Source organism: Sebastes fasciatus, chromosome 22 (assembly GCF_043250625.1).
Source record: "Sebastes fasciatus isolate fSebFas1 chromosome 22, fSebFas1.pri, whole genome shotgun sequence".
NCBI lineage: Eukaryota > Metazoa > Chordata > Actinopteri > Perciformes > Sebastidae > Sebastes > Sebastes fasciatus.
In genome coordinates this window covers 2007030-2032981 of record NC_133816.1, presented here as the reverse complement: position 1 = coordinate 2032981, position 25952 = coordinate 2007030, and the positions used below count along the sequence as shown (strand labels likewise).

At 39.0% G+C, this 25952-nt stretch overlaps 1 protein-coding gene across 4 annotated transcripts in view; it reads right to left on the bottom strand.

Annotated features, from left to right (window-relative positions):
• Positions 1 to 25952, bottom strand: part of nhsl2 (NHS-like 2) — a 244198-nt gene that overhangs the window by 89194 nt on the left and 129052 nt on the right. The window contains exon 1 of one of the 4 annotated variants that reach the window (XM_074623123.1): positions 23811 to 24228. The exons of the other annotated variants lie outside the window; for them this stretch is intronic. Within the exon in view, the coding sequence (XP_074479224.1) occupies positions 23811 to 23835 (25 nt within the window). The 5' untranslated portion in view covers positions 23836 to 24228. Of the gene's footprint in view, positions 1 to 23810; positions 24229 to 25952 lie in introns of those variants that run through there. 4 annotated transcript variants of the gene reach the window in all.

The window sequence follows — 25952 nt, the reverse complement described above, 5'->3', positions numbered from 1 at the left end:
TATCTAACAAGGTTTTCACAGACTGGAAGCCTCGCAGGATTCAGGCTCTAGTCCAAAAACACACCACCACTGCTGCAGTGCAATGGCAGATCATACGGTGCCATTAGAAACCAATAGGAAACCCCCACAAAGCTGGATGTCAGCAGGACATGAAGATTAAATGACAGGACTGTGGACTTTGTGTCGTACAGCTCCATGTCTCCTCCTCAACACTACGTCTCTTCATCAGCCATGACAGCTAAGACATAAGAGGAAGACGACCTGGCACAAACCATAAAAGAAGACAGCCTGTCACTTCAGAAGGGAGAAAATTCAAAGTACCGTGTCCATGATGTGCCAATCAGGGGGCAGGTTCTGAGGAAATATGCTGCTTTTGAGCGATAGTGATGCTAGAAAATAGGACAATGGTATAAAGTTTCACACCACTGATGTATGAAAAACAAGACAGGGGTTCACTACAATAAAGTAGCCTGGAAAATATACATCAAATTGTGCTGCGCAATTGAAAAAGATCTGGTTTTGCTCTCTTGAGACATGGGCTACTCAAGGAGTGTGTTCCAATCCGCGTACTTCTGTACTTACACTTACTACTTTGAGTGCATAAGTGCGTTCACACTGGGAAGTACGGCAAAATGCAGTGCACTCAAAGTACCCGGATGTTGTACTCAAAACGGTCAGATCGTTGAATGTGTAACGCTGGACACTTTCCACACTCAACTGTCGTCATCTTGGCTACGTAGCAGAAGGGGCGGAGCCACGACCACTATTCAAACATACGTAGATAACAGAATAAAACAATACAATACGTAAACATACCGGTGCATTTTCAGCCAACAGGAGAACACATCGTAGGCGTAGGCGACGACGTTGGAAACGTAATTTCTACTCTGCTTTCATTTTTTTTCAGAAGATATTTTTGCGGGTAACGAGCCACGGCCAAATTTTGCGATCGTCATTTCTGGTCAGTGCGCCGCAGAGTATTCGATTTGAGACTACACTACCCCGTTGAAATTTACACACTACTCAAGTGAGTACAGAGTGCACAAAGTGCACTACATTGAAGTGTACTTCAAGGAAACTGGCTGTGCTGGCTAGCTAACATCAGCTAGCTAGCTATATTGGCAAACTTGGTCACAACCCACTATTTTTTACAAGTTATCATGAGGAATGTATGGCTAAATGCTGACATGTTAAGACAATTCTGGAAACATAAGATAATAGCTGACTCACAGTCTGAGTAGCATAGCTAAAAAGTGATCTAATTCAGCTGGCCTCTGAGCAGCTTGACAACGCCAGTTAGCCTCTCTGTCGGCTACAATGATAACACACTTTGCTACTTTGAGTAGACACAGTTAGCTGTTACAATTCTGCCCCCGTCACACCTATTTTAAATCATGTTATTATCATGACAAATGTTTAGTTCAATCCACGTACCGGTTAATGAAACAACATAAGAAAATAGCCGTGTCACAGTCTGAGCAGCTAGCCTCTCTGTCGGCTAAGCTGATAACACGCTGGGTTCAGCAGACACAGTTTTTGATAGATAGGTCCAATTTGCTTCTGTTATTCAGTTCTATTGAGTTAAGCATCCCCTTCTCTTTGTTTTTCACCAGTAAGTTCCAGTGCTATCACAGTGATAATACCCTCTGCTCTTCTTCCTAAATAAACTCAACTTATGCTAACTATATGCTAATTAAAGCAATTTCAGTGTCAACCAGTAAACCATTCACTACACTAGTGATCAGGTAGGGCAAGATCAAAAACATGTCTGATAAGAATAACTTAACTCATATAGTTGTAACTAAATGACTACAAGACTAGTTTTAGAAGTAATAAAGTTACCTCCAGAGTGAATTGAACCCCTAACCCAGCAATCCTGATGGTAGGGTATCATTTAAATAACCGACAAATGGCCAGTGGGGAATATTTTCCAAGATAAATCATTAATATAACTTTTTGGTCAAAAATATTTAAATAAATTGCATGCTCTGCTTAAATGAGAGTTCCCACCTGAAAAAACGGTAAAAAATATAATTACTGGCCTATTAGAATAGAAAATGAAAAAAAAGAGGTTATAAGAAAAAATTGTAATACACCCACAGAGTCTTTAGAATGGTGCCGAATTAAAGTATGACTTTTCCTGAATTTTCTTTTTTTTTTATTTGAATGTTTTGTTTATCTCTGTGAGATGTGTGACGTTCAGTTCCCGCTTCTAACAAGGCTTGTGAGCCAATAGTCAAACAACATTGGTATCATGTGGTGTCTCTGTGTCGTCAGTTAGTGTGGAACAAACAGATAAATGGCTGAGATTGACGTTAAGTGTCTGGCAACGACTTGTTGTGAAGTGAATGCAATGGAACGGGGGAGGGAGAATGTGACATCTAGTGGCTGAAAGTTATCACCTTTAACCATGGCTGACCAAACTGTACAGGTTGGATCCTATACTGACGTGTAAGGAAAAGGCCAAGGTTATTATTGCTGTTTTTAAAACAGGTAGCCTATATCATGGTTTGATTCTGCATTTTCTAACCTCAACATACTTTCAAATCTGCGAGCTGATGCCACAGACTGCCTTGACGGATACAAGAGATGGAGGAGTCTTCGGGGGAACACTAGTTTCCTTTGAGGTTAACAATTAATTCCTGATTAAAAGTTGAACAGTAGTGATGCACACACACATTTACACGGAGCACACTCAGTCCTCCTCAGCGGAGATGTCACTCTTTCCTCCTTCCTCCCTTATGTAACCGCGGTGACATGAAAAGAAAGGAAGATGGAGGGATTGGATGGAAGAGAGACACAAGCCTCTGGGAATCACTGGGCAGATTTAGGAAAAAAAGATCTCCACAGTCCTTTAGAGTAAATGGAAAAGATGGTTCTGGAGAGAAATGCATTGCAGTGACAGGATGGTTCCTGTTCAGAGGAAAAAGTGAACACGAATGTCAAGTAGAAGATCACAGGTTTGATCCCCACAACATGCTTGTTTACGATTACGTACGAAATAGCTTCTCTTGCAAAAGAGGCTCATCATTTTTTGTGTCATTGCACTTTATTTCAAATTTTCAACATCATTGGATAAATACCCAGGTCAATATTGGAGTCTAAAATACCAAGGGCACTACAAATTGTGTTTTCAAAGTGTGTTTTAATCATTTTGAAGGACTTAAAACCAATTTTCTCCTTTTAAAGAAATTTGGGTCTCTGGGTAAATCAGTAAAAAATCTAAATTTATGATTCTTATGTATATGTGCCATATTCATCTTTAACCTAAAGTAGAATTGTTCACCTGGGTAAGTAAAACAGTAAGCAAAACGTGAAACGTAAAAAGTGAGATTTTCAAGTATAATATTTATAAAGCAGGTTTAAATACTATATAAATACTGTAAAAGCATCAAAATGCTCAGAAAACTCAGATTTCTGTCCATTTGTGATGTCACAAATCTACAATATGGAGACCATTTCGCGGTTTTAAACATAAACATTCTAAATGTGTCCCAGTTTATTTCCTGTTGCAGTGACTGTGAAAGACATCGGTTGACAGGAAGTAAAGATGGACACAAGCTGTTGCCTAGCAACGAAATTCTGATGAATTCTTTTTTTTTTTTTTCGTTGAAATGCGCTGCAATGGAGCATTCCAGACAGCGGGTACATACAGGCATATTCATGCAGACAGTATGAGGAAAGTAAAAGTTTTTTTGAACATTAAAGAATGTAAATAGGTTCTAGTTGAACCCCAAAATACAAGCATGAGCCTGAAAATTAGCACATTATGGGACCGTTAAGTACAAGATGGACGAACTTCAGTCAAGGAAAAGCAGAACAGGTGATGCTCATCAAGCAAACACTTCAAATCCAAAATATGAGGGAGTTTATCTTGCTCTCAAGGTCAATGCCACTATAGCTGGGGAGCCTTGTGTTGTTTGTGTCTAAAACAAAGTTTTAGAAGCCAAACCACCAACAGATGGAGTCCACATTCTTAATTCTGCCTACTATCGTCTGATTGGCTCATTTTCCAACCGAGGAAACAGCTGTCAGCGAGAACAACACCAGACCTATTCGAATCTGAAAAACTGGAGATGAGGGCAGCGATTCAGATGTCTGGAACTAAGCAAGAAGCTAATGAGAAACGTGTGTGAAATGCAGTAAATGTTCTGGATGATGTTATTTGAATCAAATTCAACTTGGGAACTGAAAATGTTTCTGGCTTACAAAAGGAGGTCACGGCAGAAAAAAGTGTTTGTGAACAACTGACTTTAGAGGAATGGTTTTAATATCTTTAAAGCATTGTAACATGCATGGTTTGGAGCCAAGTGGGAATCAAACCGACAACACTGGTGTTGATAGAGCCACGTTCAAGCTCTTTATCGTCATGTGCAGTCCTTGTACGTATGTATATACAGCAGTTATAAAAACGGGTAGTAGCTCAAATCAAGCAATGTGATTGGTTCATAGCTGTGATATAATTAGGGCTGTGTATTGGCAAGAATCGGGCGATATGATACGTATCATGATACAGGGGTCACGATTCGATATATTGCAATATATTGCGATACTGTAAGCAATGCCATATATTGCGATTTTTTAAAGGTCCCATATAATGCTCATTTTCAGGTTAATACTTGTATTTAGTGTTTCTACTAGAACATGTTTACATGCTGTAATGCTCAAAAAAAACTTTATTTTCCTCATAATGTAGGCCTAAATATGCCTGTATTTACCCTCTGTCTTAAACGCTCCGTTTTAGCGAATTGCGACGAAATTGCAACAGAATTGCATTGCTAGGCAACAGCTTGGGTCCATGTGTACTTCCTGTCAGCTGATGACATTCACATACACTGAAAACCAGGAATAAACTGGGACACATTTAGAATGTTTACGTTTAAAACTGTGTAAAGGGTCTAAATATTGTATATTTGTGACATCACAAATGGACAGAAATCCTGACAGCTTGTTTCAAATGCAGAGTTTCTCATTACGGGCTGTGTGTATTTCCCTGTGGATTGAGCGTTTCGATACTTTCACAGTATTTATATAGGACTTAAGCCTGCTTTATAATAAAAAAAACATGAAAATCTCACTTTTTTATGGTATGGGACCTTTAAAAAAAATCTGGCTCGTGGACTATACAGTATGTACAGTACTAGTAATACCAGTAGTAGGGATGAACATGAATCTTCACTGGTGTCAGGTACAACTTTTGACCTCAGTAACACTGACAAAGAGGAAGAGAGGAGAAGAGAGGTTAGAGAGGGTTGAAACAGCCAGCGTTACTTCCAGCTGACACAGAGAAAACACAGGAGTGATACTTTCACTGCGCCCACTCTCACAACGGGGAGAGAGATGCTTCACACACACACATCCTCACGAAAAAGTTTGAGTCTATATACTGTATATTATTCATACTACACACAAACAAGGCAACAGACAAACACCTACTCTACACTGACACACATTCACTCATGTATTAGCGAGGTGTTGCGTGAAGTTCATTTGTCTCTAAGGCATATTACTAATTCCTTCCCGTCTGCGAGCGTTGGAGTGTCAGCAGGGAGGACGCAGATTTAGACAAGCTGGTATCACCGGACACACACACACTTTCTCTCCCACACACAAAACTCATATTTTATCATTTTTATCACCCACGGACTCGCACTGATTTCATATACGCATGATAAAAATACATCTGTGTGTCTTTCACACTCTGGTGAGGAAATGTAATGTGGTTGATAGGCCTGGAGCTAGAGCTGTATACGCCAAGTACTGACCTGTGTGTGTGTTTATGAAGGACAGGATTATGAGCCACTGTTACCATTAGCCCAGTGCTCAGCAGACTCATTTATGTTTGTCTTAAATAACGCTGTCACTGCCCCTCCGAAAAGCCGGGCTGAAATAAAGTGTGTGTGCGTAGGTCGTGCAGTAAACTAGATTTACCGACTGCGCCGAGGCCCGAACCGAACATTAGGCGTCCTTCTGGGTGTCGTTATCGAAATGAACCAGGCGTCCTGCACGGAGACATTATCCATACTGACCTTTGTTGTTACGACTGAGTAACAACAAAGGTCGATGCAGATAATATAACTAACCTCCGAGTGTCTTTGCTTTCAAGGTAATAAAGCACCAAAAACTTCAACCTATTAGAATGTATTTCCACAAAGTTTTAAAGGTCCCACATCGTGCTCATTTTCAGGTTCATACTTGTATTTTGTGTTTCTAATAGAACATGTTTACATGCTGTAATGTTAAAAAAATACTTTATTTTCCTCATACTGTCTGCCTGAATATACCTGTATTTACCCTCTGTCTTAAACGCTCCATTTTAGTGCATTTCAACAGAATTGCAATGGAATTGCGTTGCTAGGCAACAGTTTGGGTCCATGTTTACTTCCTGTCAGCTGATGTTATTTACATACACTGCAACAGGAAATAAACAGGGACATATTTAGAATGTTTACGTTTAAAAACCGTGTAACGGTCTAAATCTAGTGGTGTGGTTGCAGATTTCAACCAACTGAATACTCTCTAAAGCCAGAGTTTGGTTTGTCCGTTCTGGACTACTGTAGAAACATGGAGGAGCAACATGGCGGACTCTGCCAGAGGACCTGCTACCTATAAACGGCTCATTCTAAGGTAACGAAAACACAACGATTCTTAGTTTCAGGTGATTCTACACTGTAGAAAACATAGTTATAAATATTATATTACATTTCTGCCAGTAAATCCCCCTAAATCCAACACACAGCTCCTATCAATATCTGTACCAAAACTCAATTATTGTTAAAAAAAAAAAAAACCTAACCCTGGGTTTAAGGTAATAATGCTCTTTAAAGCTTTGTTCCCAATAATCAAATGTTAAAGCAGCGAGAGTCAGTTTTATTGTAATGCTTTAACTTTTTATTTGAATTAATTTGATTTTAGTATAGTAATGTTTTGTGTTTTAAGTATCATGGTTGGTCATCATTAAGAGGCTCAATAAATTGTTCTTTTTGGGTTGTCGAATGGAATCCTGGGAAATGTAGGATGTTACTGACTGAAGTTGAAGTTGAGTCTGAGTGACAGTATTGTCATTTTGTGGAAGAAAAGAAAAATGCAACATAACTGCAGAGCTGTTTTAATGATCATGGCAAAAATGATCTGTCACATCAATAAAACAAAACTGTGATTAGAAGTTTTGTAAATTAAAAGTAACAATTACAGCCACGTTACAAAGCATAATCAATGACCACAACACTTGTGATATCTTTAGTTTTGCATTCGTTATCTCTTAATATCTGTGAAGATAAAACTGACTCCCCCGCTTTGGCTAGTGAGTAAACATCCAAACCAGTGGGATGAATGAGCGACACCAAAGCAGCACGCGACGACCTTTGGACGCTGCCAATCCCAATCTGAGTCACGCCGTTGTATAAAGTTGTATCATTTTCCACTTTTCGTGACTTTGCCCGTGCCAGAGCAGCCCACTCACCCTGGTGGCTAAATGAGCAACTAGCTGAGTGTGAATCAGAGGTGTTGGCGGCGAGAAAGGTACAACGGAAGCCAGGGGGTTACTTCCTGCTATGATGGACCAATGATGACGCATGGCGAGTCAAGAGAGGACAAGTGTGAGCAGTATGTCAGATTAGATTTGTGATGCATATTGGCAAGAAAACATTTACCACTAATAGCCATTTACTCATGAGATCTGTGGAGATCTGTATGCATTCACTTTTAATATTCGTATATTCCAATATTTACTGGTGTTTTACCCTTAGTTTGGTCCAATATTTACTGCAGTTTTATGCCTGATTTGGTTCAGTATACTGGTGTTTTAGCTCTGTTTTGGTCAAATATTTACTGGTGTTATAGCCTTAGCTTGGTCCAATATTTACTGTTATTTTAGCCTTAGTTTGGTCCAATATTTACTGGTGTTTTACCCTTAGTTTGGTCCAATATTTACTGCAGTTTTATGCCTGATTTGGTTCAGTATACTGGTGTTTTAGCTCTGTTTTGGTCCAATATTTACTGGTGTTATAGCCTTAGCTTGGTCCAATATTTACTGTTATTTTAGCCTTAGTTTGGTCCAATATTTACTGGTGTTATAGCCTTAGCTTGGTCCAATATTTACTGTTATTTTAACCTTAGATTGGCCCAATATTTACTGGTGTTATAGCCTTAGTTTGGTCCAATATTTACTGGTGTTATAGCCTTAGGAAAATGTAAATGCAATACTTTTTTGTGCTGTTGTCAATGGAAGTCTCACATTTAGCCTAGAAGTTACAAGACTCCAGTTAATTTTCTGTAAAAAAAAGAAAGGTCAAAGTCTTATGGAGCTTCTGATATTATCGAAAACATTGAAATTTTTACCACTAATAGCTATTATTCATGAGATCTGTTGAGATCTGTATGCATTTACTTGTAATATTAGTTCATTCCAATATTTACTGGTATTATCAAAATGTATAAACACCTCTTAATGTACTCTATCAATATTCACCTGGTTTTGGCGGATGCCTGAATATGCACGTGGGTGATATATGATTTGACCAAAAATATTAAAGGCTAGGATCTACCTCACTCTTCCTTCTGCCTTGCCTTACATTTTTTTGGTTTACAGCCAAGTCCCCTGTCATGTGCAGACACTTTAAATAACTGGCTGGTTGTAAGGTCTCACAAATCACCTACTAAAGTCTATGGTGGCCCTCAAGGGACATTCACATTCAAGCATAACTGTTTGACAATTCAAAGAACAGGTTCTACTGATCATCAAGGCCTTATAATCTTTAATTTCATGTGTGAAAGCACATTTCCCCCTGAGTGTCCATTAACTTTTAACTATGCAGTGTAGGACATTTCTTAGTGAAATATGGGAATATGGAACAGTGTAAACATATTCCTTTAAGACCTACTGAAGAGGGGGTTTGAAAGGATTTGGAGTCCCAGCTGTGGCAGATGACGATATCTGAGGTTTTAACTTTTGTCAAACAAGATGAAGGCTGCTCTATGTGCCCAGTGGTTCTGGACGCAGGAGTGAATGTTCCCTCATAGCACGTCCCATTCATTCTAAGAGGCTAAATTGGTGGAAAATTGAGTGTGTGCATGTTACACGTGTCATTCACTTAGAGGATTTGTGTGTTCATGGGTGTGCATGCATGCATGTGCAGCCTCTGACTGCTGCAGCCAGTGGCCTCTCTGCAGCTCAGTGCTGCCTCTCTGCAGCTCAGTGCTGCCCCCTGCAGGAGAAGCAGCTATAAAACACAGACAGTGAGGAAACCACAAACTGCATCAATTATTTAGTTTCTGTGAAGTGGCAATGTATGAATTCTATTCCTATTTCTATTTTCTTGAGTTTCATCTTCTGCAAAACCCAAAGAACCATCAGAGTTAAAACTCCACTGAGGACTGAGGATACATTCAGTATACACTAGTAATGTATTCAAATTAAGGGATTTGTTTGCCTCTTAAGCCACTAATTGCAAACACACTTTAACACTCACACGCAATCAAGACTTTCAAGGAGTCGTGACTCGGTACCAGATGTTTTCAATGATACATTAAACAGCACAATCACTAACACACAATATACAGTCGCATAGTTACTCCATCTATTTGAGGAATAAACAGGGTATCTGAAGCTTTCAGAAATACAAATGTCTTAGCTTTTTATGAGCTTTTGTCTACTTAAATTAAAGCTGAAATTATTAATAAAGCTGGAACATACGGTATGTAGCAATGGAAAAGTTCTCTCACAAGAAATAACTGGTATAGGGAACAAACATCATGAAAATGAATGCATAGGATCCATATTAAAGGATGTGTCTTGTGATATTTTATATTTTTCTGATTGTCAACAAATCCCATGGAAAGACTAAAAGCTAACAATGAATTGATCCTACAGTACTAACAAGTATTGTGTATATCAAAGCCATATATATATCTTCTTCCTCTGTACCATAGAGCTCAACTGTTGTCCAAAAACTATTAAAACCACATCAAACTGTTGCACACATGTTCCTCCATCACCATGAACACATATTGTACTTTATTTGGACTCAATCCCACATACACTGCCCTGCTGCCACAAATACTCACTAGAGCACCAAATGTGGATTATTTCGCCGCGGAAAATAGTCCCAGACATTTTTTACTATTTACTCCTGTTTGAGTAACGTTTAATAAAAACTACAGTGCCCAGGTGTTTTATGAAATTATTGAGCCTTTTTTAAAAAATGAAATGAAAAGTCCCGTATCATGTTCATTTTCAGGATCATACTCGTATTTTGTGTTTCTACTGGAACATGTTTTGATGCTGTAATGTTAAAAAAAAACTTTATTTTTTACTTCCTGTCCTGATGTCATTCACATACACTACAACTGGAAATAAACTGGGACACATTTAGAATGTTTTTGTTTAAAACTGTGAAATGGTCTTTATATTGTATATTAGTGACATCACAAATGGACAGAAATCCTGACAGCTTAATTGTTTCAAAGAATCAGTTTCTGAATACGGGCTGTGTGTATTTCTCTGTGGTTGAGCGTTTCGATACTTGCACAGTATTTATATATCACTTAAAACTGCTTTATAATGAAAATCTAAATTTTTTACAATATGGCATCTTTAAATATCTATTTTTATAGATTTATACCTCCATTCACAAAATACAGAATCGTTAACGCTTAGCATGTTTTGGTTAATCTTTCATTATTCTAAGATTGATATCTCCAACAGAAATACAGCACGGAAAATAAAATCAATAAATGTTTTCTGATGAAACGGCACAATTTGTGTGTCTTATGATATCATAAATGTCTTCACATATAAAACCAAGCCGAAAACTCTGTCAACACAAATCTAATTTTACAGTTGCATTAGCTCGAAGCAAAAAGCACAATACTTGTAAATACATCATTAAATGCTTTGAAGGACACTGAATATAAAGAATTCCTTTTGAGCCCTGATAAACATTATGAGAGGCAGTTTATTAAAGGGCCCGCTGGGTCTCTGGCGTCTCAAGCAATCGAAGACAATCACACAAATACAGTTCCTAATTCAATACACACACACACTCGGTAAAAGGGTGTACTGGCTGTCTGCAGTTATTAGACCCTGGGAGTAATTTATAGTGACGTAAGCCACAATTCATCCTCGCCCTCCTTCCTTTCACTTGTTTATCCTCCGCCTCCCTCTTTCTCTAAATCAACTCCATCAACTCCCCTCTTTCTTCTTCTGTCATATCTCCTTCATTACACACACACACACACACACACACACACACACACACACACACACACACACACACACACACACACACACACACAAATTGGGGGACAAACGAGAGGGAAGGGTACTGGATCTGAGTGTAATGAGGAGGTGTGTGTGTGTGTATACGTGTGTGTGTGTGTGTGTGTGTGTGTGTGTGTGTGTGTGTGTGTGTGTGTGTGTGTGTGTGTGTGTGTGTGTGTAATCACAGGACTAATCCACCTGGCTCAGCCACCATGGAGAATAAGCTTGACTGAACTGAACACAAACAAAACAATCGACGTGCCAAATGGCCGTTTTGTGAGTGTGCATGTATGTATTTTGTATGTGTGTATGTGTGTGTGTGTGTGTGTGTGCAACGTATCCTCATACAACGGTTTGTAAGATATCTTACAAAATGTTATTCCTCATTTTCGTGCATTTTCCTCTGAATGTCCAGCAACATGTGACACACGAGTCAGTTTCTGCTCCAGTCTTTTCAAAATAAACTTCTGTCTTCACGGGAAACAACTTGGCTACTTTAAGGCAACAAACCTACTTAGGTTAAGACAACAAAACTACTTTGTTAGGTTAAGGCAACAAAACTACTTAGGTTAAGGCAACAAACCTACTTAGGTTAAGACAACAAAAGTAACAAGCAAGGTGAACCTTTTCAGCATATTAATCCTTTCAGTACAAAATTAATTTATCAGAACATAATGGAACAGTTAACTGAATAAAAGATGTGGTCAGGGACGGACGACATGACTCACAAATATACAGGATTTAATAAAAGGCTGATGTCCCCACATATATAATAACAGTATTAAAGCTGCGAGCAGTGATGAACGGGCCCTTCGTACAAATGGTTCATGAGTTATGAAAGGGGGCGCGGCTAACGTCTTGGGGCGGGGCTATGAGTATGTATTTGCATGTAAATGTCTTCAGGACTGGACCACCATCATACCTGAGAAATTTGGGGCAGATTGGACTATGTACAGTTGAGTTATAACAACTTTCTGTTTTATGGCGAATGGCTGAAAATGGTCGCCACGCCACGGTCAGGTCGTTCAGTAAAAACTCCCCATTTGAATAACTTTTCATCCTTAAGGTCTTTAGATGGTCCTGACCCAAATTCAAGTTGATCTGATGAAATCTGTAGGAGTTTGTGAAAGTACGCGGCCTATAAAACGCTAAAAATGGCAGAAAATCCCACATTAAATTCAAAATGGCTGACTTCCTGTTGAGTTTTGGGCATACCTCCAAGAGGCTTTTTTGTGCGTCTCCACATGTGACATCTGTCTGCCAAATTTCATACAAGTAGGTGAAACCGGAGCGAGGGGCTCAATTTTTCCAACTGTCTAGGGGGCGCTAGCGAGCCATTTTGCAACACCCTAGCCCGAGACCCTTTAAATATCAAATTTTTCACCGCGTCTGATAAGTGTGCCAAATTTAACAACTTTTTGGGCATGCTAAGGTATAAGAATAATAATAATCCTTACAGTTTCAGCAGGGGCTTTGCTGGCCCAACGATGTCGGTGCTCGGGCCATAATAATTGTACAAACAAAGTAGCTGTTTTTCAGCCCAAGAAAAATTAACTCTCTAATTAAAATCATCTGATTGTGATGCATCCCATTTGACTCCACCTCTCCCGAGTTGTGAAAACTGATAAGATTTTTGTCCAACATTACGTCATGCAGCTCTTATTAATTACCACAAAATCAACATGAAATGTAATCAATCAATCGTTGTCCCCTCAGCTGTATCAGATCCCGACGTGTCTCGCCTTGCGATCAATCAACTCAACAATGGAGGTGTATGTGGCCTTTGTGGTGTGATGTATAATCTGCTCTTTTTGTTTGAAGGCTGACGTTATTATAAAACCACTTCCACACCAACCAAAGTCAATAGCTTTTTGGAAGCAGCTCCAAAGAGGATGCAGTTACATGACGTAGCTGCATCAACATGTTGCAATTAGGGCTGTCAACGTCAACGTGATAATAACGCCTTAAAGGTCCCATATTGTAAAAAGTGAGATTTTCATGTCTTTTATATTATAAAGCAGGTTTAAGTGATATATAAATACTGTGAAACTATCAAAACACTCAATCCATGGAGAAATACACACACCCCTTATTCAGAAACTGTGCGTTTGAAACAAGCCGTCAGGATTTCTGTACATTTGTGATGTCACAAATCTACAATATTTAGACCATTTCACAGTTTTAAACGTAAACATACTAAAGATGTCCCAGTTTATTTCCTGTTGCAGTGGATGTGAATGACATGAAATGACATCAGCTGACAGGAAGTAAACATGGACCCAAGCTGTTTCCTAGTGTGGTGGCAGTTTCTGTTAAAACAAAACACAAACCAACGTAACAACTTGTCTTTCAGTGAATTTAATAAAAAGGCATACATTAATAACTAAAACATCTGCAGATGGACTGCAGATGGACTCACGAGCACAGCCACCTGTTGTGGACTGTGGCAAGTGAGCCCCGAATACAAAGAGTAGTCAGTATTTATACATTTAAAGCATAACACGAAGATAAGTGCAAAGAAGAAAAGAAGAGAAGGGTAGAAAGTGTATCAATGCATCAGCACACAGCAGACAACAGAGCATCACAAGACATAACAAGTATTCCAGCAATCTGTTGTTTGCAGTTACAGAGATCTAAAATGTCAGGTCACTGTCCTATGGTGACGAAGATGAACATGTGAGGCCCTGAGATTATCTAAAGGTACAGTGTTAAACTGCAGATATGAAAATTGCCATTACACTAGCAACGCAATTCCGTTGAAATGCACTAACACGGAGTGTTTCAGACAGAGCACGAATACAGGTATATTCAGACAGACAGTATGAGAAAAAGAAAAAAACACATTATTTTAGAAACACCCAAACTATCCCTTTAAAGCATGAGGGGACTTATTTAATGGATGCAGCTGCACTCGGCCGCTCCCAAGAGGGAAAGAGTGCAACTATATAAATGCAAAGCAAGCTGTTGTGTATACTCACATATGCACAACGCTGCTGCATAAATAGCAGTTTAAATACAGACTGCTACAGTAAACAAATCCAGATTGTTTAAATTTGCAGACATGCCAGGAATATGGTGTGGAATATCTAATAACCACAATGATCTAATATGCAATACTGCCAATGAATGAGTCATAATCGTTACATAATCCTGCAAGAGCTTCAATCAGCTGTGAGAGGATGGTTTCAGACAGTCAAACCTTCGAGTTATAATAAAAGCTGTTTTTCAAAGCAGGATTCCTAATCTTTGATTTCCTGCAGCTGCACCGCTGGCTGTGTGCGAGCATCTGACGTCGTGTTATTTGAGCTTCCCCGACCCAAATATGAGCTTTATCTTAATTTGTTCTCCAAAACTACAAAATCCCTTCAGATCCCCTTAAAACTCTCCTTCAGTTATAATCTCACATCAGTTAAAGTCAAAATGAGGTCAGCGGCGGCGCGACTCATGGATACGTTGTGCTTTATAGGCGTGTAGACTATTTGAAGGTGCTAGTGGCGTGTTTAACGACAAATTAGTAACACATTCATGATGAGGCTCTGGTATGATTATTACCGTAAATAAATGAGATGATCACAAATGACATATTTTACACTTTGAGCCAACAGATTTAAAGGAAAATATGTTGGATTAAGACTTTGAGCTTTAAATATGGTAAACTACGCTCATTTCTGTTTATGGTGATTATTAGTACCCGGCCAATGTATCAGCATATCAGCTGAATATTTTCTGTTAAAAATGTACTGTACTTTCCTCAGCCAAGTTTCCTTTGCCAAATGTCAAGAAGGAACTTTCAATTAAAACTTCAAATGTTTGAATACAATTTCCCCTCAAAACTTACGTTTAACATTTTCTTTATTATTATTATTATTATTATTATTATTACGACATTCACTTTCACTCTAAAGGTAATCCAGGTTTTCCACTGGATACTTTGTATTTTTCTTACTTTTTATGTATTTTAATTTTTTAATTTTATTTCTTTTAAAGGTCTTTGCATTTCTATAGGTCCTCTATAGGATATCCAGAGCATTAATATAGCAGCAAACAACTATTGTCTATGTAAAGATATAGAGGAGTGATATCTACCTGAGCAGAGAATGAAGTCACTCTCCATCTGTGTGTGTTGAAATCAGAGCTTCTCTGTGTTTTGTTTACACAGCCGGGCCAGCTGTGCGTGCTTTTAGTGCATGTGAGCGTGCCCCACTGGCTAGCTCACGGCCGCCACTCTGCACTGAGCTCATCCGAAGCATAGCACCCCCCCAAGGTTAACACTGTTAGCTCTGTTACCGTGGCCGTCACTGTTAGCACTGTTAGCGCTGCTAGCGCAGCAGTGTAAATTTAATCTTGACTTCACCTCCAGTTCTCACTCAGTCTACTCTGTAACTTCAACACACTCCACTAACTCACGCCCAGACTGTTGGGATGGACTGTGTGTCACCGTAGCGACCGCAGCTGTAAATTCAGACACCACCCCACACACACAGATTATTTATCACAGTGATTGATAACACACACATACTGCAGATATCACTGGGCAGGACCGCTGAGGCTGACTCAGCTACTTCTACCAGAGGTCAGGAAGTTTGTTGTGTGTGTGTATGCGTGTGTGTGTGTGTGTGTGTGTGTGTGTGTGTGTGTGTGTGTGTGTGTGTGTGTTTGTGTGTACATGAGAAACCGAGTGAGAGTTTGTATATCTGTGTATGAGTCCCGCCTCACACCCCAGAGGAAAAGACTGCGACAAACAGACAGGAAGTGATGTCACAGGTCTTCCAAGGTCAATGGCGATGCCCATTCCTGTTCACACACACACTCCCGTTCACACACACACACACACACACACACACACACACACACAGTCTCTCCCTTCCTGCCCTCGCCGTGACCTTTTGACCCCATCAGCGGAGGTCAGCGCGCACTCGTCCTGCAGTAGTACATCAATCTTCCTTTATCACTTTACCTCACACACACACTGACCCTGTACACATGCACATGCTCTGCTGCTGTATACACCGGGACACAGATGGTCCAAGGTGTACTGTACACACTCAAACACACACACATAATCAGAACAGCTGTCTACTCCCATCCAACATCTGCACAGAGCTACACAAAGTTTCAAAATAAGAGTTTAAGAAGACAGAAATGAGAGACAGACATATAACAACAGATTGAAGTGAATCCCGTTTCCCACTGAGACCGTTCCTCCTAAACGCAACACGACAAAACAAAACACTGCCAAGTCAAACAGGCTGCCGAGGTTTGTCTTTGCTTTTAAACACGATGCGACCGCCGTACACGGCGTCACTTTAACATTTTATGCTTCAACAACATTTTTTAATATTTGATGCCGCAAACAACCGGCAGCGAGGACGAGTCACGCCGCTCTAACAGGAAGAGACACGCTGTGCTTTTTAACAAGCTGTAATCCTGCTACAATATTTCATTTACACAAAACACTCTTATTTTTAGCTTCAATGAGGGTTTTCAGCACTTTTTTGTGTTGAGTCTGAGTTTTAAACGTCCCACCAGGTCAGAGACGCAGTGGTTGACTTCCATGGCAAACAGCTGGATAACAGATGTGGACCCCTCATTCATTCATACCTATAAACCTCTTGTGACAAGAGAAAGGGACAAAAAGCAACATTTAACAACTCAACCTGGTCTCACGGGTAGACGTATAAATTAGCACGGCATTACAACGACATTTCGCGTGTCATGACGACGCACTTCAGGCTTTTCACGGGTCTCCAGCGAAGCTCCAGATCCGGCTTCGCTGCCGCATTCCTCCTGCAGTCGGAGCTCTGGCAGGAGGTGGAGAGCTACACGCTGGTCCCCGCTGGGAGCCGACACCAACCCCACACTGCTGGAGACCCAGGCCATATTGTTGGACCCGCTGGAAGGAAGGGAGGCATGGGAGAACCAGAACCAGAACCAGGACTGAGCGGGCCAGACTGTCAGACCCTGCTGCAGTAGAATGAGAGGTTTTCTAAAGGGACTCTGGTGCTTGGAAACACTACCGCTTTTGTCCACAGGGAGCGCCAGAATCAACACAAAATGAAAGTTCCTCTAACTTTAAGGACAGTCCTTGAGTAAATGTGTGATTTTTGTCACATCTACCACTTAGATTATTTGCTATAATAATAATAATTGTGTTGCTTTTGGAGCTCCAGATCCAGAGCTGTACTTCCTGTCTGGCTCACGTCGACAGTCGGCCTCATCTGTCAGAACAGACTACAATCCCCACCGGCACCTTATCGTCAGCTGCCAGGCTCTCAGATTTGTTTTGGCACCACTTCCTGTAGTTCCAGCCTGCTTTGATAGAGTTAACCTTGTCTGACGGCAAACTACAAACCCGCCCCACCCCCCGGCACCCGGCGACCGACACCAGCTCCCTCTGTGGCTCACATCCACAACACTGTTTTCTTTTCATCCTGCCTCTCATTTCACATTATTCCCACACTGTGTCACTGGATGTGTGTGTGTGTGTGTGTGTCTGGACCTGTCTGGGTTGATGTTACACAGACCACCATAAGCCCAGACACACACACACCCATAAACATACACACACATATTGGCCCCTAGAGGACCGTACTGCCTCGGTCAGATTACTTCCAGGAGCCATTGTCTCTGAGGAGAAGTTGGCAGGAAACAGCACTCCTTCTATTTCCTGTTCATCTGACAGACGTCGCTAATAAACACAAGCAGCAGAGACCAAACATGGCGCTCCGACATGAGCTGATGAGCTTGTAACAGAACAATCCTGTCCTGCTTTTTCTTTTTTTGTATTCCAAAGCACGATATATTTCAGGTCATTTAAAACCACTGTCTCCATTACACAGTTTGTACATGTTTTCAGCTGTAAAATGTCACACTCAGTGCATATTTTGGTCACATTTAGTTTGTTTATATTATGCTGATCTATGCATTCTTATCAGATTTTTTTATTTTTTTTTAAATATCAATACTTTTAACAGCCTCAATAATCCAGTGACGAATTAAATTCAACATTAAACGCATCACTTATTGTGCGCCAGAGGTATTCTCTAAAGAAACTTTAAGTACTTAGAAACAGCAAATGTTACAGCTTCCATCAAGCTATATGTTGAACTACTGATTTTCAACATTTAAGGGTGAAAAATGGCAGAAAAAGACACACATATATATATATATATATATATAAATATTTAATCATGATTAATCGCATAATCGTTCATAGTTAATCGCGATTGATTACAAATTAATCGCACATTTTTTTATCTGTTCAAAATGCACCTTAAAGGGAGATTTGTGAAATATTTAATACTCTTATCAACATGGGAGTGGGCAAATATGCTGCTTTATGCAAATGTATGTATATATTTATAATTGGAAATCAATTAACAACCCAAAACAATGACAGATATTGTCCAGAAACCCTCACAGGTACTGCATTTAGCATAAAACAATATGCTCCAATCATAACATGACAAACTGCAGCCCAACAGGCAACAACAGCTGTCAGTGTGTCAGTGTGCTGACTTGACTATGACTTGCCCCAAACTGCATGTGATTATCATAAAGTCTGTAAAGGGGAGACTCGTGGGTACCCATAGAACCCATTTACATTCACTGATCTGGAGGTCAGAGGTCAAGGGACCTCTTTGAAAATGGCCATGCCAGTTTTTCCTCGCCAAAAATTAGCGCAAGTTTGTGGCATTATTTAGCCTCCTTCATGACAAGCTAGTATGACATGGTTGGTACCGATGGATTCATTAGGGTTTAGCGTCACTCTAGCTTTTAAACTGTGCCCGCTACAACCTAAAAATCCCAACTTGTGTTAATGCGTTAAATAAATCTGTGGCGTAACAATGACTTTGCGTTAACGCGTTATTATCGCGTTAACTTTGACAGCCCTTGTGTGTTAATATATTATTTACCTGAAAGAGTCACAGATTTTTCCTTTAAAGTAACAATCTCAAAGATCTCTGTTTCTTTCTCTTTGGCGGCACCTATGGCTATAAGCGGTAATTGCAGGTGTGTTTTTTGATCTCACTTTACAGAAATTCATAGTGTCGACACTTGTGATTTTACCCGGGAATGTCACCACAGACACGTCGTTCGTAATAGGCCTAATTCTTCCACCTCTGTAGATACGTCCTCTCCCTCAGACCAACACATGAGCCTGATATTTGTTCATTTCTGGTGCCTGCAGGCCTAATGTTTACATGCTTGACTGTGTGTGTGTGTGGGGGGGGAATCTAAATTAAATGAGCATGTAAATGATGATGGCTTTGACCTGCGAGTGACTTTCCCTTGAGTATTTTGGCTCCATATCAGCTAGTAGTGTGTGTGTGTGTGTGTATGTGTGTGTGTGTGTGTGTGTGTGTGTGTGTGTGTGTGTGTGTGTGTGTATGTGAATGTGAACAAACCACATCTTCTCATTTTGACTCCATCTCTGTTTTTCAATTATGCTTTTGTCATAAATTAACCAGCAGACATTTGCTTTTATGAGTTAGAACATCAACACCCCTCTCATGTCTGTGGGCTAGGAGTGAAGCCAGAGCTAGCTGGGATTAGCTTAGCTTCGACTGGAAGCAGTTAGCCGACAAATAACCGTTTTGTTTTTTTATTTAACATTTCTGTTTGTTTACGGATTAAACAAACCAGATAGTACAGCATGGTAATTAGGCGTAGCCTATTTTTTTTGTTTTGTTTTGAGCAAGGCTAACTTTTCCCCCTGCTTCCAGTCTTTAGGCTAAGCTAAGCTGAGCTAATCATGGCTAAAACATGAACGATCTTCTCATCTAACTCTCTGCACCAAAGCGAATACGCATATTTCACAAAATGTTGCACTATTTGATTAATATAAAATGTATAAATGTGCTAGTTTTTACTTCCATAAGAGTAAATAAGGCTATTTTATTTTAGATTTGATTAGTGCTGAAACAATGTTTAACAGAAAATTAATCAACAAAATTAATAATTTGAGACATTTATCAGGCAAAAATGCTCAACATTGCATTGATAGGGTTCAATATATAGGATATTTTGATATACACTATATATTCATATATTTTTTACTATTGTATAGATTGTATTGAATTTTTAAAGTCCCTGCATTTGCAGCAGGCTACTGCATCATATTTGTTTTTATATGTATAGAGTAACAAGTATTGGAGTAAAAAGTACAATATTTCCCATTGAAATGTAGAAGTATAAAGTAGCATAAAATGGAAGTAAATTACAAGAACTTATGGGTCCAGTGTGTAGGATCTGGCAGTATCGAGCGGTGAGGTGAGGAGATTGTAACCAACTGAAGCCTCTCACGTGTGCCAAGCATGTTGGAGAGCTACGTTGGCCGACATGAAAACGCAAATGTCAGAGAGCTATGTGGAGCAGATCCAGTCCCTAGAGTGTGTGTGTACGTGGAAAGTGAGTGATGAAGCAAGAGAGAGAGAGAGCAGTGGCGACTGGAACAAGTTACGTTATCAACTTCGGCAAAAGCAGGAAAAGTTAACAGAGTTTGATTTGTTCATTCTGGGCTACTGTTGAAGAGGACCCACTCCCTATGTCGATATAAACGGCTCATTCTAAGGCAATGAAAACACAATGATTCTTATTTTCAGGTGATTATACACTAATGAAAACATAGTTATGAATATTATATTCCATTTCTGCCAATAGATCCTCCTTAATGTTACACACCTGCCTACAGTCCACCTCGTTAGCTCTGAACCTGCTCTTTCTCTTTATTGTTTCCTCTGCATTCTTAAAGTAACGCCCTGTTCTTCTCACCGTCCTGTCCTCTTCCTCACTCCATCTTCTTCACTATGTCATTCTTTACTTAATTCTACCAGATGCCTGCATAGATAGTAATTATGTAAGAAACAATTACATGTTCTAACATGTAAAACTGAATGAAACGTCACATTGTGAACACAAAACCAAAAAGGCTTCTTTAGGTTTACTCAACAAAACTACAACTTCTTTAGTTTTAGACAACAACACTACAACTTATTTAGGTTTAGGCAACAAAACTACAACTTCTTTAGTTTTAGACAACAACACTACAACTTATTTAGGTTTAGACAATGAAACTACAACTTATTTAGGTTTAAGCAACAGAACTACAACTTCATTAAGTTTAGTCAACAAAACTACAACTTCTTTAGGTTTAGGCAACAAAACTACAACTTCTTTAGGTTTAGACAACAAAACTACAACTTCTTTAAGTTTAGGCAACAGAACTACAATTTCTTTAGGTATAGGCAACAAAACTACAACTTCTTTAGGTTTAGACAAAAAGAAAAGACTTAGTTAAGTTTAGGGAAAAACCTTGTGTTTTGGGTTAAAATAACTACGAACACAAACACAACTTCACATTGTTGTTTTCACATGGGATGCAAACTTCAATCTCCAGGGTGAAAACCCTGTGTCGTCCCAGACCTCCACCCCTTATGGAGTTTCACACTGTCTATACTACAGCACCTGACTTCTGCTTCTGTCATAATTACTACGCTAGAGGTCGGTGTCGTGTTCTTTTATACCTTTTTTTGGTGATCTACAATGTGAATAGATGATAAAACCTACTAGTGGGTGTAGAAGGGGGGGTAAGAGAGAGAGAGAGAGAATGAGAGAGAGAGAGAGAGAGAGAAGCATGCATGTGTGTTATCGAGTTACTGAGCATGATGTAGAAGTATGTGAAATACTGTGTGTATGTGTGCTACTAGAGCATGTGACTGTGTGTGTCATGGTTCATTTTTCCATACTGAAGCGTGTGTGTGTGTGTTGGATATTATAATAATTGCTCCAGTGGAAACCATTGTAGCTGCAGCACAAAACCACACTGTGACCAAGCCAGAGAGTCAAAATGCACTTTCAGCAACACAGTCAAACAACTGTATGTGTAGAAAGAAACACACACACACACACACACACACACACACACACACACACACACACACACAGAGCGAGAGATGACCTCCGTTGACCTTGTGGCACCTTAACAGGCCCGTGTGAAGACTTTTTGAGGGCAAAGCGTGGTCTCCACAACACACAAAGAGCCTTTCAGAGGTGATGACACACACATGAACACACACTCAGCTGTCTGTCCGTCTCAATCAAAAGTTTAAAACATGACCAGATGTTTATTGGATGCTGTGGAATATGGCTTCAATCCTGCAGAACTTTATTTTAAATTCAAGTGGAAATCAGACCCGAAGATACCATATATGTGTATAAAATGATACACAAGACATGTAGAATATTTCCATTTGATGTAACAGTGCAGCCATGGAGTCTTGGGTTTGAATATTTACAATAAGTCTGTCATGAAGCTACTTAAGGGGAAATAAAAGGAGACAACTGTATATTAAGAAGCTAATTTAAGATTTTTTAAAGCTTTTCTTTTCAAAATAAGAAGTTAAGAACATGCTTGTGTTTGTTATTTACTGTATATTTTCATGCTTTTCCGCAACACTAAATGCTTTCTTTTATTTTTATACTACTTTTTATTGCTATTTTTTCATTATGCAAAATATAGTCATATTGACATCTTGTACACATATAGAAAAAGTAATTAGACAAATAATAATAGTGATAGTAATAGTTGATAATTAGGAAATAATAATAATAAAAATAAAAATATAAAAAAATGATCATTATAAATAAAAATTAAATAGAAAAAAGAAAATAATAACAACAATAATAATGAATAAATACGTGGGGTTGCAACAAACAATTTTGTTTTATTATTGATTAGTCTGCCTGTTTGCTTTCCTTTTTTACTTTTATTGTTATTTTTACATTGTACAAATGCAAAATACCAAAAAGTAATTAGACAAAAAATAATAGTGATAGTAATAGTAGATAATTAGGAAATAATAATACAAATAATAATAGATACATTAAAAAAATAAGAAAAAATACATATTAAAAATGTGAAAGAAAATAATAATTATTATAATAATTATAATAAAACATTAAAAAGAAAATAATAATAATAATAAATACATAAATACGAAGGGTAGCAAATAACAATAATTTTTGTCATCCATTAGTCTGCCTGTATGCTTTCCTATTTTAATAACCTGTGAAATTCCCAAGCTTTATGACAAACACAAGGTATTGCAATGATCCAGCCTCTCAAAAGTGTGTGAAACCTCAACACACACACACACACACACACACACACACACACACACACACACACACACACACACACACACACACACACACACACACACACACACACATTCTTCCTGACCAGCAGCTATGATGCTCCTGCAATGTGTGACGTTCATAGCAGAACGCTTTTGCCATAAATGTTCCTCAAAATGCCAGGAAAATAGCAACAAACAAATGCATATAATGCTGCATGTGAGCAGAGCCGATGTGAACACACGGTCACATTACCCTCACTAATGTCAAGTGTAACATTCCTGTGCTTTTCTTATCGTGAGAAGAAGCTGCCCTCCTGGTTTCAGTACCACTCCGCTCCCTGCTCCAACTTCTCCAAACCCCAACATGAATCCCCCCCAATAACACAAGAAACCCCTCCAGTGTCTCTTACCTGTCCTGGCCCAGAAAACTTCCATGTCTGTATTCCTGAACTCTCTCCGGCACACAAACTATCATGTAAACTCAAGAGGGGAAAGAGGAGGGGAATAAGAGGAGGAGAAGAAAAGCCAGTGACTCATTCAGGCTGTGGCTACCAGCGAGTCGGCAGGCAAAGATATACAGTAGAAGGAGAGGGGGGAAAGAAAGGAAGAAACTCTGCAGGGAAAGTATGTTTTCTCTCGTGGTGTGAGAGGAGAGAAAGGGAGGAAGCTGATGGTGCCTCCCCCCTTCTTTCTTCCTTTCTTCCTCTCCCCTCCTAACACTTCCCTTCTCTCCCCTCCAGCTCTCACCTTAAAGGACTCTACAAGGATTTTAAGAGGGTTCCAAGTATTGCCTGTAGATAGCTTGCATGCTTCATGCACAGCCCAGTGTTCCTACCAATTCATATCGGACCATTCTGCAGCACACGGTTTATGTCCAGTCACAACCTTCTGCGTCGATGCAGGAAGTATTTCACTTTTTTTTATTGTTACTTATCTATATATATATATACAGTATATATATATATATATATATTAAAGATGGAAATGAATAACTGTTCTTTGTTTACATTTTCATTTTTATTTATCATTGTTGTAGGTCTATGGTACGACGGAGTATTAGGGCCACATTGAAGAAAAAAAAAAAATCTGAGATTTTGAGAATAAAGTCATAATATTATGAAAATAAAGTCAAAGGTTTATGAGGAAAAATTTGTAATATTATAAAGTAGTAATTTAAATGTTATTTTCTTTTTTTCTCGTAAAGTTATGACTTTATTCTCGTAATATTACTACTTTTTTTCGTGTAAAGTTCTGACTTTTTTCTCGTAATAATATGACTTTATTCTGTAAATCTCAGATGTTTTTTCCCTCAATGTGGCCCTAATACTACGTAGTACATTGTCTCTTTGGGCCTCACTGCATTAGACTTATATACTTAGACTATAAACTGTGTTACCTTCATCACAATAATCAAATATTTTGCGGCTCCAGACAGATTATTTTTTTTTTTTTGCCTAAAATCGCTCTTTTGATAGTGATCGAGTGGCAGTGGTAAAAACGAATAAAACACATTTTTTTTCTAGAGCTGATGATGGAAGTAGCGAAGGAGTGAGCAATCCCGCTTCCTTCTCATCTCTTTTGAGAGTAACATAGTACCGGTCGGGCACTCATGAGAAAAATGTTGGAGGGTGAAGACAAATGTTCCAGTACCCATACTACCAATTAATTTAGTATGCCAGAAAAACATTTAGAATGTCCCAATACATAGTATGTCAAGTGCAGTATGCCAGAAACACCAGGATGTTCTACTGCATCCGGTCACATTTTGCAGTATACAAGCCAACATCTCTGGCTATTCTGACTCACAATCCTCTGCACAGGGATATATGAGGGTCAAAGTTCAAGGCACAATGTTATGATGAAGTAGTATGTCCCAATTGTATGCATACTGCATGCAGCGGTACGTACTTTTTAAGGGCAACTGCCGTATGGACTAAAAGTAAAAAGAAAAAGTGTGATGTGATTTGGAACGCAGCAAAAGTTTGTGAGCTGAAGTGCAAGCGAGCATGTCAATGATCCTGGAAACAGGAGTTTAGTTGGGTGGTGTCAGAGGATGTGCGAGAAACTCCAGATTAATTTACTTAAATGAAGATAAAACACGACAATTAACTTTGTCATGTCTTTGTTGTTATTTGATAACTACTAATACAAGGGGAAAGTAAAAATTGACTTTGGGCAAATTCATTTCTGGAAAAAAAGAAGAAGAAAATTACCGTTAAATCCTGCAGATAACGTAAAAAAAAAAAAGATATAACGTTAAAATACTGGAGTTAAATGTACAGTAATCTGTGTTTCTGAGGTTAAATGTGGTTGGAAGTGCCAGAAAAAGCAAGTAAGCAGAATTTGAGTTAAGGTATTTAGTCAAACTACTATTTCCAAGATCAAGTGTGAACTTTTACACTCAACTATATTATAATTATTCGAGTAATAAACTGGTATACCAACCAAACAATTTCATCACCATTATATAAGTATTCCTAGTTAGGAACAACATATTATTCTCCTGAGAATACAGGAATAATGAGCAACAATATCTAGACGGCAATATCTTC